The 18285-nt window shown below is 36.5% G+C and overlaps 1 protein-coding gene across 1 annotated transcript in view; it reads right to left on the bottom strand.

Annotated features, from left to right (window-relative positions):
- Positions 1-18285, bottom strand: part of csmd1b (CUB and Sushi multiple domains 1b) — a 352370-nt gene that overhangs the window by 314531 nt on the left and 19554 nt on the right. The window contains exon 2 of the mRNA XM_066696781.1: positions 13707-13923. Coding sequence (XP_066552878.1) covers positions 13707-13923 — 217 coding nt within the window. The remainder of the gene's footprint in view (positions 1-13706; positions 13924-18285) is intronic.

Genomic DNA, 18285 nt, shown 5'->3' with positions numbered 1-18285 from the left:
TTAAATATGGTAATTGCAGGCATAACTGCATAAAATGAAGCAAATTGCACTGCAGAAAATAATAAGCCCCACTTCCACTTGTTTGAAATACCCCACCTCCTTTTATCCATGGGCAAATGTGCATTGCAGGGGAATAAAGTTACTAATGTGTCTGCCGATGTGCATGCATTTATTCTTTCAATTAGGATTTGTCTTACGAGTGAACGCAACTGCAGACAGCATGCAGCTTATCTGTGCTTGGCCCAAATTCCCTTGCATAAACGATGGAGAAAAAATTCAATAAAAGCTCTCAGTCTGTGTTTATAATGTCAATGATATGATTTTTAAAATGGCAAAAACAAGTGCACGAAGTTAACTCGCAAAACTGTATCAACCCCATGCAAAACTTACTTCCATGAAGAGGTAATCACTTAATGAACAGCCGACAATCTTAAATAATCATATATTATTATTTTTAATATTCTTTGACATGTTATAATTTGTAATAATATGGCGGTAATTTGACTGTGAGCTTGATTGCCTCTTCAGCAAACTGAATAATCGTTCTCCGAAACAGAAATTGGTTTCCATGTCTTGCACGTTTAGCTCGAGCCCCTGGGAAACGAGCTCTGCCACTCTTGAGAAACACCCTGCACAACAGATACCAAGCGAGAGAGGGGAAGGACACACTGGGAAAACAGTGGCAGCACTTCACAGACACAGGTGCACTCTCTCACCAGGGCTGCCGCACACGTACACACGCTCATGCACACAGACACATACACACACACACACACACACGATACAGATGCTCGCCACACTCATACTTCACAGGGGTAATACACACACAAAGGAGGAAGAGAGAAAATACTCATCAGGATGATCACTCGCATGCTTTAGCTGAGACCAAGGTCAAGGAAACGTGCATCATGGGTAATGAGTAATAATGTAATGGTGATATTTTAAATGAAAACTTATATTTCATAACGTATCAAACTGGCATACGGTACAAAAAGATGTGTATGTTCGACTGTAAACATCTCCACAGGTTGAATGGTTCGAAAGGACTGCAAAACACTGCTGAAACAAATTTGTCCAATCAGTACACATTCGGATTCGGATAGTCTACCCAATTTTAACCCCAAAACTAGGCAACACAAGCTGGGCCCATGCAAGTCTACACACAACTCCAATCTTAGGTTTAGACATTAGGTTCTTATATGTTTGACTTTAGAAAGCATTGCATAATGTTAAGAGCAAGTCTATATACCTGCATACATGTATCCAGGTCAATGTTTTGATTTGGTGTGGATCTATTTCGAGCTGTCTACCGAATACCTGGGAGGCTATCTTTTCAGGTTCACCAGGAATGTCAGCCGAATGATCTGCTGCACTTAAGGGTAGACTCCCTCCTGAACCCTGATGTATAATGAATGAGTTACATGCTGCTCTCCGGTATAAATCCCATTCAGCCATCCAATATTTACGCATATATATGTCGGCAACTTTTATAGTTCTGAATGGAGCTGCACTCCGCCCAGTGTGGAACAGCTTCTGTACTTATCTTGGATTTACTACTGTCCTCACCTAATGTTACCCCTTTAGTCTTTTGAAATGAAAGGCATTACTTTAAGTATTTTATGTATTATATAAATATGATTACATGCATTATTTCCATACATGCATAGTATCTTTCTCACTCTCGCCACACACACATATCAAACAAGTACTGTTGTATTCCTCGTATTCATTATACCGTCTCAACTGTATAATATTCCAATATGCATCTTCAGTTAAATTCTTTATCACATGTGGTATGGAGTTCATCCTTTTTGTGCGTTTTATCGAAAGCCCCAGAGCAATATGTAATTATTCTCTCCTGCAGAAACCCGCCGGAGCTTGTGGTGGCATCTCTAATGCCGTTGTATTATCACGAAAAACACTGCTGACAGCCGCGCCGGTGTGTGTGGTTTGGAGTCGCACCTTCTCTCTGCGTGACTCAAAGGCTGAGTCAGGTACGACTGCTGGGGCTTTCTGATAATGAAGCAGCGTTTGCACTTAGAAACGCCACTGTAATCACCAAGGATTTCTGCAGGAGAGAAGAATTAAGAACTGCATTTGGGGGTTTCGGTGAAAACACACACAGATAGAAGACACGGCGGGGGTGCGTTCAGTTGAGACTGTCGTGTTGTCAACGTGAAGAACATATCTTCCTTGAAGGCAAAATGCATCCTTTAATTTTGATTAGATGCGTATCCCTGTGGCTAGGGTTCACCATGATGCTCTACCCAGCATAATAAGACATCCAATAGTGATAAATCATGTGTTAAAGCTTGTATACATGTAGTTTTTCTCACTGTTTTTAAATACATGCATGCATACATACATACTTAAAATAATGAAGTAAGGAGGAAGCAGACTGTTACAATTGGAGAATAAGAAAAGATCGATGAAGTCATAGCATTAGAAGTGCAAAATGGTACCCTGCCAAAGAACTATATATTGTATTCCTCTAAACTCTTACTTCTGTGTACTACATTAATATAATGTATTAACATGACCTTTGTAGTGATTCATCTCTAAATAGAATAACGAATGTAATAACAAGTGTTGTTGAATTAATGTTTAAATTACATGTGTGATTTAGGAGGTGCAAGGGAATTGAACACTGTGCATGTTGAAGACAACTATTAAAACATTTATGTATTCATATGTTGAGTTGTTGGTTCTTTTTCTGTATTCAGTACTTTAACAAAATGTAGATGAGATTAGAGAAAGAAAAAAGTTCAGATATCATGAATTTATTCTACTTGGCACACTCCAGAAAAAGTATTTTCAAAATTGTATCTCTATTCTTCAGAAAAAAAAAAAAACAATCTTCTCATCTCCTGCAGACCTCTCAACACGCCACCACTGTCTCACTCTTTCATTTACAAAGGGAGTGCATAATCCACTAACACTTTCTTGTCACTTTTGCTAGTTTGGTAATGGTCCCTTGAAGCGAAGTCTAAAGGGGAGGGTAGTAAACAGATTTATTAAATTGCCTACAAGGATCTGAAACAGGGAGATCAATCTACAATATACCCACTTTCTTTAATGTTTGATCTGGTGATAGCCACCGATGGGAATATCTTTCTGAATAATAGCCATGGAAATCAACCTAACCTGCTTTTGTCATGCTGTAATAAAAGATAAACAGAGCAGGATTTTAACAGAGAACAGCTGGAACGCCTCGTTATAAGTGCAAGCTTCTAGACTATGGGAAATACGATAATGCATACTTGTAAAGAAACCACATGACAACAGGTGGATCTTATACCTAACTATAAATATCTACATGGAAAGACTGTGTTCGCAACACACACGTTTTATTTTTTAATTGTGGAATTTGAATATTGTATTACCTAGGGACTAAACAGTTGTTAGGCAGTGAACTTATGCACTTGCCTATTAATTGTGTAAATAACCGTTTACGAAGTTAGAAATACAGAATACTCCACATCAAATAAACATTGGACGCCGCTGGTATGCCATGTATTTTCGTATCAAACAATACATCCAGTAAACAACTATATCTGCATTAGACTAGAAAACTTTGGATACAATCTCGGGGACTGCCAACAACGCCAAGGAATCTACAGGAAGCAACATTGTTTCTTGTTATCACTTGTCAGTCAATTTGCACTGAAGACGTATGTGCAGAAAATACTAAATAAATAATTTAAACATTTAAAATAAGCCCATTCATTAATTAATTATATAAATAATACATGCAATGACTTTTACACCTTAATTATGATGACAAAAATCTATCTGGGAGACCCCCTTAGTTAATGGTCTGGTTATCCCCTCTGAACTAATGCATCACATGTTAAGCACAGGTTTATCAATGTTTAATTACCAATTCAGAGGAGAGTGAAAACTCTGACCTGTTATAGGTACACACGTATTATGGGACCATACTGGCAATTGTGTATCTGCAGGAGTTCATTTATATTCAGAAGCTCACCTGTCTCAGTGGTGTATTTATCACAAACCTTCTGATTGAGTCTCAAGCCAAAGGAATATAGCATCATTAATATGTTAATTATCCTGTTTGCATTGATGGACTGAATTATTATAAATACTGTAATTTCACATTTTAAATGGTAATAGCCTGCATCTACAGAGAAAGAGGAGAGATGCATGACTGGTTTATGGGATCGTATATTTTTCGTTTTATTTTGTTTTTGGAGGGTTTTTAATTAGCCTGGCTTCATTATTTTAAGCACATTTTAATCTCAAGGTAACGGAGTAATGATTCTGAATGAGCTTTTAAACAGATTTAAGTGAACTGTGATATCTGTTTGTTCACTGCCTTTTGGTGTAAGTTTAACACTATGATGCTTTTTTAATACATTCTTGGCTATTATTATTATAGCCATCAAAAATATATACTTTACACGTGGAAAGCATTTAAAATTAACAACGAAAAACTAAAAAAAAACTTCTTCCATGTTTCGTATTAGACTAGGAGTAGCTTAGAGGTATTGTGTAGAAAATTGCTGGCACTCTTTCTGTGCTATCACACACATAACTTGGCAAAGGCAATTAAGACAGTGGTGCAAGCTTACATCCCCCCCCTGTATTTCTGAATCATGTATTTATGCATTCACAAAGTCAGCACTGAAGAAGCAAGCTATTTGGAAACAGTCCAACCTGGTGGCAACTCGGAGTGTGTTTAAATAAAGATTTTTAAAAAGAGGTACAATAAAATATACACTCACCTAAAGGATTATTAGGAACACCATACTAATACTGTGTTTGACCCCCTTTCGCCTTCAGAACTGCCTTAATTCTACGTGGCATTGATTCAACAAGGTGCTGAAAGCATTCTTTAGAAATGTTGGCCCATATTGATAGGATAGCATCTTGCAGTTGATGGAGATTTGTGGGATGCACATCCAGGGCACGAAGCTCCCGTTCCACCACATCCCAAAGATGCTCTATTGGGTTGAGATCTGGTGACTGTGGGGGCCAGTTTAGTACAGTAAACTCATTGTCATGTTCAAGAAACCAATTTGAAATGATTCGACCTTTGTGACATGGTGCATTATCCTGCTGGAAGTAGCCATCAGAGGATGGGTACATGGTGGTCATAAAGGGATGGACATGGTCAGAAACAATGCTCAGGTAGGCCGTGGCATTTAAACGATGCCCAATTGGCACTAAGGGGCCTAAAGTGTGCCAAGAAAACATCCCCCACACCATTACACCACCACCAGCAGCCTGCACAGTGGTAACAAGGCATGATGGATCCATGTTCTCATTCTGTTTACGCCAAATTCTGACTCTACCATCTGAATGTCTCAACAGAAATCGAGACTCATCAGACCAGGCAACATTTTTCCAGTCTTCAACTGTCCAATTTTGGTGAGCTTGTGCAAATTGTAGCCTCTTTTTCCTATTTGTAGTGGAGATGAGTGGTACCCGGTGGGGTCTTCTGCTGCTGTAGCCCATCCGCCTCAAGGTTGTACGTGTTGTGGCTTCACAAATGCTTTGCTGCATACCTCGGTTGTAACAAGTGGTTATTTCAGTCAAAGTTGCTCTTCTATCAGCTTGAATCAGTCGGCCCATTCTCCTCTGACCTCTAGCGTCAACAAGGCATTTTCGCCCACAGGACTGCCGCATACTTGATGTTTTTCCCTTTTCACACCATTCTTTGTAAACCCTAGAAATGGTTGTGCGTGAAAATCCCAGTAACTGAGCAGATTGTGAAATACTCAGACCGGCCCGTCTGGCACCAACAACCATGCCACGCTCAAAATTGCTTAAATCGCCTTTCTTTCCCATTCAGACATTCAGTTTGGAGTTCAGGAGATTGTCTTGACCAGGACCACACCCCTAAATGCATTGAAGCAACTGCCATGTGATTGGTTGGTTAGATAATTGCATTAATGAGAAATTGAACAGGTGTTCCTAATAATCCTTTAGGTGAGTGTAAATCATTTCAGCAATAAAACCCCAGCATTGCTTGCATTACAGGTGATAACACCTGCCTTCCAGCCTATCTAGCCTAATCATCACAGTTCTTGTTAAATAGCAACCTATTTACAGATTATAATTTAAAACAATCTTAGCCATCTCTCAAAAGCTGAGGGTAAACAAAGGGGAAAAGCCTTTTCAAATAGTATTCAGTTGTATAAAATGCAAAGATTTATACAGGTTTATATCACTTCACAGAACCAGTCAGGAAAAATTTAATTCCCTCAAAATCATAATGTTTATATTTGTTTAAAATAAAGTAACAATTTCAATGTACCTAAACAACACAATGCATTTGAATGGGACCTGCAAGAATTCAGTTAACTCAGTGTAAACATTTTCAATTACATTAACAGTTTTCCTAATTGTACATGCAACACCCAGGCTGATTCTATAAACAATGCATTCTACATTGCATATAAGATATTCAAAGCGGAAAAAAAATGTATGAAAGATGCAGATATTCATCAAAGGCTCGTATAAATCTGGAAAATGCTTATGGCATGAGAAAAATACAAATTGATACATTAAAAATGGCAGATATCTAAATAACTGTCAAATTATATATTAGACGCCAAAGCATTTTCAAGCATACCTCAAAATTAATCTGCTCTTCCCCTAAGATATCAATTTCATATCTCGCTCTAGGCCCCTTCAAATGTCTTCATCCTCCTGTGTCTTGCATTTTCTCTGTCAAGTTTAAAATCTAAAAAAAAATGGTAACGGTTAAGTAACCAGATATCTGCGCACAGTGGTGCTCTAAACTATAAACGCTAAATGCCCCCTCATTTTACTGGGTTTACTAAAAAGATCAGAGGGGATGCCACATGCTCGATTCTGCTTGGGTGCTTCTGCAGATGGAATACAAACAGGAAACAAAACTGATTAAATTCATATTAAATCAATGGTTTAATGAAAGGATATCACCATACAGCAAGGAATGTATCATCAGAAAAGCACACAGGCAAAATTATATACTGCTGCATAAAATATACAATGATTTTTCTCCCCATTTTCATCTTCCATAAATACCATCTAATTGTTACGGTTATAAATCGATCCCCAAATAGAGTCGTTTTACAAGATGCTTCCTTGTACTCCCTCTTCTAAAGTGGACAGTTATGTACAGTATATGCTAATATTAAAAGCTTTATTTAACTGTATATGTAGATTAGTTATTATTCAGTTAACCAATACATTTTCATTAGGGTAACTATCACACGTTTTGCTTGAATAATTTACCCTGGGGATTTCAGACATGCCGTAGTTCGGAAATGCACGATTTCGTTTTAACCCTAATTGCCCTTTGAACCTGTGACCTAGAAAAGGTATGCCTAAAGTGAGGGACTGACATTCACAAGACAAATCACCTTCTTCACCTGATAAAGAGCGTATGAGAATAGATATATATTATGACACCACGGGAAACAACCCCGGTGAAACATTGCAGAGTACCTGAGTGCGACTGAGAGAGTGAGAGAGAGGAGAATAGCAAAACGGCTTAACAACCCCCATTGTAGGAAAATCCACTTTGGGACTAGAAAACTCTGGACCACACAACAACCATGGTTATTCATGCATCACAGACACTATAGCCTGCATATTAAACCTGAGCAAAATATTAAGTAGTTGCCTTTTAATGTTGGACGTTTTATCTATTCTGAGCTAATACAGTTATGGTCCTCTGTGAAAATAATTTTAAAAAAATTAAATACACAGACAAATAAATAAACTTATCTGCTTACTTTAGAATAAAAACACATTGGAAACAATCTGATGATTAATACTTTTCTTCAGCGATTTTCCATCTCCTATTCTATTTTGATTGTATTATTACATTTTCACAAGTGATAGACTGAAACATATGATACAGCACTTGAAAAGGGTATAATTTATACACTTGAAATAAAGGAGACAATCCAGTAACACAAATAAAAACATAAAATAACTTATACTGATATGTACTAGAAAATGACACAAGGTGCTGTGTTATAGACCATTTTAGTTGTAATAGAACCTATTACTCACCTCAAATCACCAGTAATGACCTGTAATTACTTTTGTGTCTGGACTTATTACTTAATTAGATTCACCCTCGAAGTGGCCAAATAAGAAGTGTTTGAATCTTTAATCTTCACCTACTGCTCTTGCTTAATTTAAATGGAAGCTTCAACAAGATGCATCTAGCGGGGAGGGGGGGAAATGCACAGACACCTTTCTTTCTTGCTTACTATAGATGATGAGGACTAACTCTGGCTCTCTTCCAAGAGGTAGTGCAGTTTCCTTTAATAGGATTTAAAACCTTAGTCTAGAAGACTGACAATCTGACATTGTGTCATCTTCCAGAAACAGGATTTAAGAGGTGTCCAATATCACCACATATCTGCTACCAGTATTACCTTTTAATACAGAGCTGTTTCACAAGATGTCTGACAGGAGGCACCTATGTCATATATAATTACTCCTATTAATACAGCCTTTTCCCCCAAGGCCTTCCCCCGTTAGGTAGTGCTTGATATGGACCCCTTGGGAAGGATCCTTCCAATAGAATGCTCTCCTGCTTCAGATGAATGCACAGAAATTCTGTTAGTTAAGATGGGAAAGATTCTGCCTTTTAAGGCAGAAGTAAGGAAGTTGGATCTTGAAATCAGAGTATATATGTTCTCTGAGGATGTAGAATGAAAGGAAAGATGATTGTCGCTGGCTATAGGACCTTTTTGTATTCTATGACAGGTTGTGAATGTAAACAAGAGTGTACTAACATTGTGTCATGTTAACGGCGTTCACTAAAGCCTTTGCACACTGCACTGCATTTTCTGCTGCATGTATTTTTAGATTTTGTGCATGCTTAATAAGCATGCATGCATCAATTAAAGTTTGAACACTGCACAATCCTGTCAAGAGTTATTTTAAACTACCATAAAATAATCAAAGGGAAAGGATTACAGGATTTAGAGAAAAGGAGTCTTATTATTCTGCATCCAAACATTTACTGCCAATTTTAAGGAACTGTGGTTCATCTGTCTTTGAAATTAAGCAGCAGGAGAGGTTTGTGATATTGTGATATTGTTTAGAACAAAATAAGAAACTATTTTTAACAACTATATATATATATATATATATATATATATATATATATATATATATATATATACACACACACAGAGAGAGAGAGAGCGAGAGTGAGAGAGAGAATTCATCCAAATTAATTACATGGTTTATATATTTATATATAGTTTTTTTAAATAAATGAAGGGTTAAAGAAAAATAAAAGTTCTTTCATGTTTTCTCCATGGTTACATTATTTCTTCAAAAAGCATGGATTCAAAACTTGATTTCCCTTTAACAATAATGCACATCAGCAATGTTATGTCCCACGGCAGTCTTAAATGTCACTTAATCTTTCTCTCGCACTTATTTCTTATAATAAATATATGTCATGCAAAGTAAACATTAATCATACACTTTACAAATAAATCATATGATTTATTTAATTTTATTTCAAAAGCTCCTGTTTGTTTTTATGTTGACAAATACTGTATAAACATATAGCACCACCAGGTGGTGAAATGTACAGTTCAACTGGGAAAGAACATGGTAAATTTCAACTTAACTAGTTTAGGCACTCAGCCAACTGCTGTTAAAGTAGTTAACTAATGAAAACTGATCAAATAAATCCAAGCCAAACTTTAATTACCATGCAAACATAAAGCATCTGCAGGTGACAAATTCAATTTTATCTTTGGAAAAGTAGGTTATTTTCCACAGAAACGCAGTCAGATAAACACTTTAAATAGCATCTACAGTAAGTTTAAATCTGACAGCAGCACCCAGCCAACATAAGACGGTAGTAGACTGTCTGAATATGAAAATATACTGCATATAATTTATAATACATAATTTAACAAAATGTTTGGAGTATGTATAATATTAACCAAAATACATCATCTGCAAATTACTAAATGTTAAATACTCATAATAATTTGTGTAAAAACAAACAAACACACAAACACACAAACACAATTAACTATAAATCAGAGATAGTTACATCTCCACAATTCCTATCCTGGATTCTTCACTGGAATTCATTCAATTATGTATTTAAAGAGCTGGTTGTACTAAAGACTTGCAGTGGAATGGATTACAGGATATATTAAATGATCATCATATTCATGTATCCTTTGGTAATTGTGTAAGTTCAAACTCAAATCTGTTTTGATATATGGACTTCAATAATTTTAGTAGAGAGTCAACTATCTCTCACTAAGTTATGTCAAATGTATTTATTGATTTATTTATTGTAAGTAACTGGTTTCAGGGGCGCATCCCTCTCGTTGAACTGAAAAGCATGGGTTTGTGTGTTACTAAGATCTGGTGGCTGTATGACTAAATTATATGGTTCACCATTTCTTAATAAGAGGCAGCTTATCATTGTTTTTCTTAAAGGAAATTGAGAATGCTTTTATTCATGAATACAAGAAGTCATTGTCTGCAGTAGTGAAATAAGCAACACCGCCACACTTCAGTGTTGCTGCTAACAGTATGTGGTTTATGGCACTCGAGACGGCAGAATTCCTCCATCACAACATACGAAGCCTTCCCATTGGAGGACAGCATCTTTCAAAGGAGCGCTGCCCCCAACTCTCTTGTGTCTCTCTGTTTAATCAGCATAAAGACAGCATAACATTTGCATAATATTAAAGTGGAGATAACAGGAATGTATTCTACAGAAAAAAAAAATAACAAATCAAAACCAAGAATCCAATTCCACCAAAATAACTTTTGCAAACATGCAGTTACATAAGACTATATCCAAGAATGTCAGATACAAAGAGTAATTAATGACTGAGAAGACGCTGCTGGTTGACTATATCTCAACCGCAATATTGGCCGCTAGCCTGAAGGGACGTGCGTTTGGGTGAAAATAAAAAGAGTTGTTTAAAGAGACCTGCAACTAAATCTGAGGTCCAATCACAATCCAATCTTTATTTATCTATTTATTTTTAAATATGTAAATAGAAAGATCTAAGATGGTGATAAAGAATCTTCTGGGAGCACGTTTTAGCTCTTCAAACTGCCTAACAGTTTTAATTTGATCACATTGTGCCACATATAGACTTAGAAATCGAAAACCAATTCCTCCCCCGTGCAAAACTCATGTTTTCCTTAGCCCTTTGATAGTGTGAATCAAATGCAGAACTTTTAAAAACTGAATTAAATACTTTTCTTGTCCTCAGATAACTGGAATAACTTTCAAAGTCCCACAAATGGAAATTAGCGCAAATCAAATGGTTCTTGTTCTTTGATTTAAGTGATGAACAACAGTCAATAAACTTAATTTTATAATATAAATACACATTCTTTGTAGTCGTTTAAATTCAAATATATTGGACAACTAGAATAATAGCATACTGCTAAAAAACAAAAAACATATATAGAAATATTTAAAAAAAATGTCGCAAAGCTTGTCTGAATCCCTTAATTAAAATATCTGGGATTCCTTCAGATGCTTCTCTTGACTGACTACTGTTACTTCGTCAGACATTTTTATTTCTGAGAGCAGAGGGTGTTGGTAGTATGGTTTTTAAAGACACCCTCTAGCTTGAATTCACACACCACTTTAAAAATGGCATTAAGAACTTCATTAAGCTTTTGTGAACAGCATGTGAGCAGAAACTTAATGAGGTGCTAGAGACATGAAACTAAAACAGAGGAGAGCTTATTTTATACTTAAAACAGTACAAGGGAAATGCATGGATAATGAAATCTATAGCTATCAAAGCCACAATATCAAGAGGGGAATACATGTTTAACTCCTTGATCTCTTTTTGACTTTGTTTTACATTAATACAAATATAAGAATGAAAAGGGAATTCCACCACGATCAACACATAAGTTTCCATAAGTTAGCGTCATATTATTTCCAACCTTATACCTCCTCAAAGTCCTAATTAAGATGTATTAGTCTCTGCCACACTATAAGTAATTTTGGTGTGGAACATATTTAAATGTGTTTAGTCTCTGATCTGGTCACATTCAACATTTCCAAAAATGACATACAACTCGTCTTATCTAATTCAACAGCGGTATAAATTAAATAAACCCGTCACACTGTGTTTCCACCGCTATCCCTCGTTTTGTTTTTCCAATTTTTTTTTAGAATATCCTTGCAGCCTATAAATGGCTTTCTTCAGAGGATAGAAACAAACAAAACCTACATACATTGATTTAAAATTAAAAAAATGACTTTCATACCTTTTCATAGTGAATTATCATACACATTTTTACACAGACGATAATGAAAGGATGTTTGTGCTGAAATCTAAATCGCAATTAGTTACATGGTATCTTCATTTTCACACCTCAGTGTAAATTCTGCCCTGCTCTCTTCAAGGGAAACAATAACGGTATTACAGTATAGATTCATGAAAATGGCAATTTTATTTGTAGGATGGAATCTGCAGAGACTATATATATGTATTTTTTATTTTTTTGGTGGTGGTTTATTGGATTTCAAAATTGGCAACAAAATAGGGCCATATTTCATCATAATGCACCATTTTATGTCATAAAACATACGCAGAGAACAGTATGAAAATGAGAAACTTCATCCCAGCTAGTTATTATGTCTTTACTCAGTAATGCTAATCAGCAGGCTCCAGGGATGTAGTCCGAAGTAACTGGAGGGCTATTTTTACATTTATTCCTATTGTATTATTTATTTATTTATTTATTTATTACATTTGCATAACTCCCCTGATAGTATAATTCAGTCTTTAAAGACGTCGAGCAGGCTTGGACTAGTACCCTTTTCTCGACCTACACCAATTATTCCCTTTGGACGGTAAACATGTCTCTTTCTACTCCTGAGCCCCATTCACTCATTCTCACCTCCCTGTTTATGCTAATACTTCCGTTAATCACCTGACACTTAAAAGCAGTCTACAACTCATTACCGAAAAGATCTCTCTCTCGCTCTGAGCCTCGGCACTTAGCTAGGGCCTGTATTGATCCCTGCTATCTATTAAACGGCACAAGTATCCTGGCTGCACCGTTCAGCTGCACTGGTACCATTTTTTACATTTTGCAAGTGCCGCCATGGCCGCCGTTAAAGATTCAGCGTGTGAAATATGTATGAGTTATGTGTTACATTTCTGCTTAAATAGGCTCAGGTCCCCTGTGAAATGATATATTTTCCAATTTAAGAAGACATTTGTGCCGTATCTGTATGCAAACAGAAACGAAATCAAGGGAAATTCCTATTAATCTGACCCTTGATGTTTTATTGAAGGATTGTGGAAGTTGTGTAAGTGTAAAATGTATCTGGTATTTCATAGGATCACTGGGGCTGTCGTTTGTTTTGATTCTGGAAAAGCACACCCATATGTTTGCATGTTTTGTGTAACTAGTCTTGATTACAGAAATGCATCTTTTCATCTTCTCTCTTTGGAAGACAACAAATGCAAAACCATGGAGAGCAACGTTTGCCATATTTCACAACAGCAGGATTGAGTAAAATAGTTTTGTGTTCAAGGTTATAACAAGTAGGCTAGTATGCAATGACCAATCTAGATTTTAGTGGCATTTACGCCTGCATATAAAACAATACACCACTTCATTCAATTAAATAGCTCGGACAGACATGTTTGTAAATAATAAAACATTTATTTTTAAAAGCGAGAGAAAAAGACAATGCACATTACCTCATTTTCAAGTTGCCCTGCTGTGGCTGCCCATCGTAGATTGAAACTATATCAAAGTCCTCCTCAAGGGCGAAAGTGTGAAATGATAGCTGTATCCGGTTGCGCTCTCCCGTGACTATGATCCAGGTACAATTGGCATAGTTTGGATAACCATGAGGAAACCCCGGGCTTTCTATTGTCCCGTTGAGACCTTGCACTAAGCCACCGCAAGCTTGACCTGCAGAGATAAAGCAAAGAAAGTGTCAGCCTTAAAAACATTATAATCATATGCAAAATTGACATCATATGTAAACAGAATACATATATAAGAGAGAGAGAGAGAGCAGAGACATTTAATAGCGAGTTTTCCAATTAAAACAGGTCAACTATGTTAATGCCTTGACAAGAATCAACCTAAGACCACATGAGAAATGAACCTATGGAAGTGGAAACAGAAAATGCAATACTCTACAACAAAATAATACATACTTTAAACCTGTATTTCGAACGCTGCAAAATTCTGGGTTAACTAATGCACAGAACCAACAATGCAGAAAAATATAGTTAGGTCAGTGTACTGCTGCGCATCGCATTGCACTGCAACAAACCCATTCAATTCACTGGTCAAGAACACATCTGTTTTGCCATTGTGCACTTGACATACATCAGACAATATGAATAGGAGTGATCATATACCCTGCTCGCAAAAGAGAAATAGTGATTATTAGAATTTAAAATAGGCTCCACTCGGTTTCCTTTCAAAATATATGTGGATTTTTAAAATATTTAAATTTATATGTTTTAGTTGAAATTATTCGTATTCTTCACTTTAAGTTATTCAGTGAATCATTTAGTAGAATAAATATTGTAACATGCGCCTGCCTCAGAGTCCGGCCCAGGGGATATATAGCCCTTGGTGTATCGTCTTGCCAATGGGTCTTGTGGACCCCCAGTGCAGTGGAAGAGTGGGGTCTAACTGGAGTGAGGTTGTTAGTGGAGTTCCACAGGGATCAGTATTATGGATAGTTAGCAAACTTGTTTCAGGTCTGAAGGGAATGTCCTACTGAGAGACTGAGGACCTGAACCTTTTCACCCTGGAACAGAGGAGACTACGTGGGGACTTGATCCAAGTCTTCAAAATCATGAAAGGCATCGACCACATCAAACCAGAGGAGCTTTTCCAGATCAGCAGGGACACACGCACCCGGGGACACAAATGGAAATTGGGCTTCAAGGCATTCAAGATGGAAAACAGGAGACACTTCTTCACACAGAGAGGCGTCACAATCTGGGAACATTCAAAAATAGACAGGATAGGAAACTTGGATCTTGGAACTTGGATAACTTAGTTATTAATGGACACCAAACGAGCATGATGGGGTGAATGGCCTCCTCTCGATTGGACACTTTATGTTCTTAGTTTGTAAACTTTCTTATGTTCTTATGATTCTATGGCACCGACTGCAGCCCCATTCCAGCACTACAATACTGTTAATTTAGCTATACTTCTTTATGAATGGTATATGTTCAGTGTGTCAAGCATTAACCTAAAGCAAACTGAAAGAATAATGTAAAAAGTAGAGAAGAGCAAATCACAGACACGCTGCACTGACTTAGAAAAAAAAAGCAATGTAAAACACATTTGAGACGCTAACAGGCACTTTCGTTTTGTCTACATCGATCTATTTCCTATCTACAGTTTGCATGTGTGTGCATGGTGTGCATGCATGTGTATTGAAGAGTTGCTGCATCAGACTTTTTTAAACACATTTTAAGTGACAACAGCCAGTAAACTTTTTCTCATCACAGCCTCTCTCGTTCCGGGGACGGCTCTCTACGAGGGCTCTGTCTACGGCTCAGTGATGTGGTATTTAGCTGCTCCGATCCGCAGGAAGCCGGAGGAAACATTTTGAGAAAATTTTGATAAACCTACAAAGAGACACCTCCACATTACCCTTAATTCAGAGAGTCTGCATAAATTCGACGGTAGAACTCCGGTAACACGTTTAGATGTTTGATCACCATGTATATGTGAAAATGTCTGTCAAACAGCACAGTATAGGTTCAAGGACACAGAGGTGAAAAGCTGAATGAAAAACTAAAAATAAAGCCGTGTTTCATATTATTCAAAAATATGTTCTTGCTCCATTTTCCCGCTTAAAATGGTGTGACCTTAGTTGTTAACCTTATTTGTACTGTTTAATGAAAGCATGGTTTCATGTGCCTTATTGAAAGTATAATTTTTTGGAACAAGACTAAGAAGAAGAAGAAAAATGTAAGTCCAAAATTGAACTGCTCTTTGTATTTTCAGCCATTTGAGATTGTGACGCTGATGCTGAATGTCAGGAAATGTTGACTCAGATATGACTGAGAATATAATAATTTCCCACTGACCTAGAGAGAGAAATTACTTCTTTTGCACTGCTGATGAGACATGAGAGCACTCGACTCCATTTGTGTTCAGAGAGAGTGTGGGTCGAGCACAGCGTGGAAGTGGGGGCGACTTGTTGTATAACATGCCAAATAGTCAGGGGCTCAGCTCTCTGCACGGCTTTCGCTGATATTTAACTTTTGTCCTTCATTTACCTTCCAAAAAGATATGTTTGTTGTAGGGGAAAGGAGGCACATGCTAAAGAGCCTGCATTTATCACAGAAAATATGACTAGTGGAAGGTCATGTTGAACAAAACAAATGGCCTAGGTAAACTGTGTTTGCTTCTCTTCATCCATTTACATGCACTTAAAAAAAAAAGAAAAGAAAAAAAGCCCCGCACTTCACAGGTACAGCTAAAAGCAGTTTGAGATGCTTTCTGGTAATATATATATATATATATATTTTTTTTTTTTTTTCTGCATAAAAAAATAACAGACCGCAAATAAAAACCAGAACGCACTTTATTGGGACCCAGACTTCACCAACCGTCACCCCCCTGGGTAAAAATCCAGGGCCGGTTTTTGGTCCCAGTCCACCCGTTTACAGCCAACTCTTTATTAAGTTCATGTTGAGTGTCTTATTATCTCAGACAGTTTCACATTAATTGAAATACATTCGAGCTGCTATTAATCTGTAAAGTATTTTTTATGCAGAAAAATAATCTTATCGGGAAGCATCTCAAACTGCTCTCAGCTGTATCTGTGGAGCGCACGCTATCCCACTACTTACCAACATCTTAAGCTTCAATGCATCCCCCTTCATTAAAAAAGGTTTATAATCCTTGATGCAAAATTATTATGCCATTGTCCTTTCCACCTCTACAGCTGAAGTGGATTTTCTTTTTTTTTGGTCGCAGCAACATGCTTATATTTTAATGAACACTGTCGATTACTGTTAAGTTTTTACAGGTAAATAACTAGAAAACCATTTTTAAGGAACTCTCCACATAATTGCTTGGCCAAAAAGCTGCAGCTCGGCTCTCGATACTGTGCATTTTGCACTGAGATATCGCAAACAGTTTACAGTTATGCAGCACTTTATGAATAAATAATAATAGTAAATTAAAAATAAACAGAAAAGGACTGTAAGAGCAAATGTTTCCCATTTACAGGGTTATCCAAATGGAACACATTTTTCAAGAGATTTAGATTCCTCTCAGTGGCATTTCATAAACTATGAATTACTGTTATTTTATTCAGAAAATTTCTCATTTCAATATTATACCAAAATAAAGGTTAATGAAAGCAAAATAAATGACAGCATTTTTACCAAAGAGCCATTTCAATTGACAATGAATTTCAGGAACACATAGATATGTGCATGTTGTAATTTTAAATCACTATAGTCAGATCATAGGGTCACATTTCTTATATTTTTATTTTTCAGCAAGCCATGAACACATACATACATAAAATGTTCTTCACTGGAGACTGAATTATGTATTCTTTGTTAAAATTAATTGCCAGAGTCATGTTATGTGTTCTTGCTAAGGACATTTTCACAATATGACTATTTCAAATACTGCAGATGGGGAATTTTATTTGTATAGACCATTGACACTCAATTTGTACTCAGCGCTCATACAAAATACCCTTAACACAAACACAGAGACATACCAGATGATACTGTTTTAATCTTGAACAGGGAATTTGTTTAAATTCAGCACATGTACCGTCTATGCTCAGTGATCTTTTATTTCAGTGTAGACCAATAGGCAAATAGCTCTGCTGCAGCTCAGTGTGCATACATTTTAAAATAGCTCAGCAGAGTGAATGCCTTGAATCGAGTAAATGCTTCTTCCTTTAGAAATTGAAGTGGTAGCGAGAGGTCAACAAACTACAGAACATGTAATCTATACAAGTTTCAATGAACTGAACCTCTATGAATGAATTATTGAGACTAAGGGATATTGTGGTATTTAGTTGATACAGCTTTTTTTATTTTTGTTTTCATTTATTGCAATTATTTTCCAGTTTGAAAATTCCACATTCAATGCTTCACTGTAAAATTATGTGTATAGAATGTGTTTATATTTGCAAGAGAATTGTAAAATTAGACTTTATTACTGTAAAAAAAGAATGAGCATTTCCTTGTAAAATTATAATTAGGCCTATATTATGTCTTATTAGGCTATGTCTTAAGTTTCTTATTATGATCAGAAAAGCAG

This window comes from Amia ocellicauda, chromosome 23, assembly GCF_036373705.1.
Source record: "Amia ocellicauda isolate fAmiCal2 chromosome 23, fAmiCal2.hap1, whole genome shotgun sequence".
NCBI classification, from domain to species: domain Eukaryota; kingdom Metazoa; phylum Chordata; class Actinopteri; order Amiiformes; family Amiidae; genus Amia; species Amia ocellicauda.
This window is presented reverse-complemented; position numbering and strand designations above follow the sequence as displayed.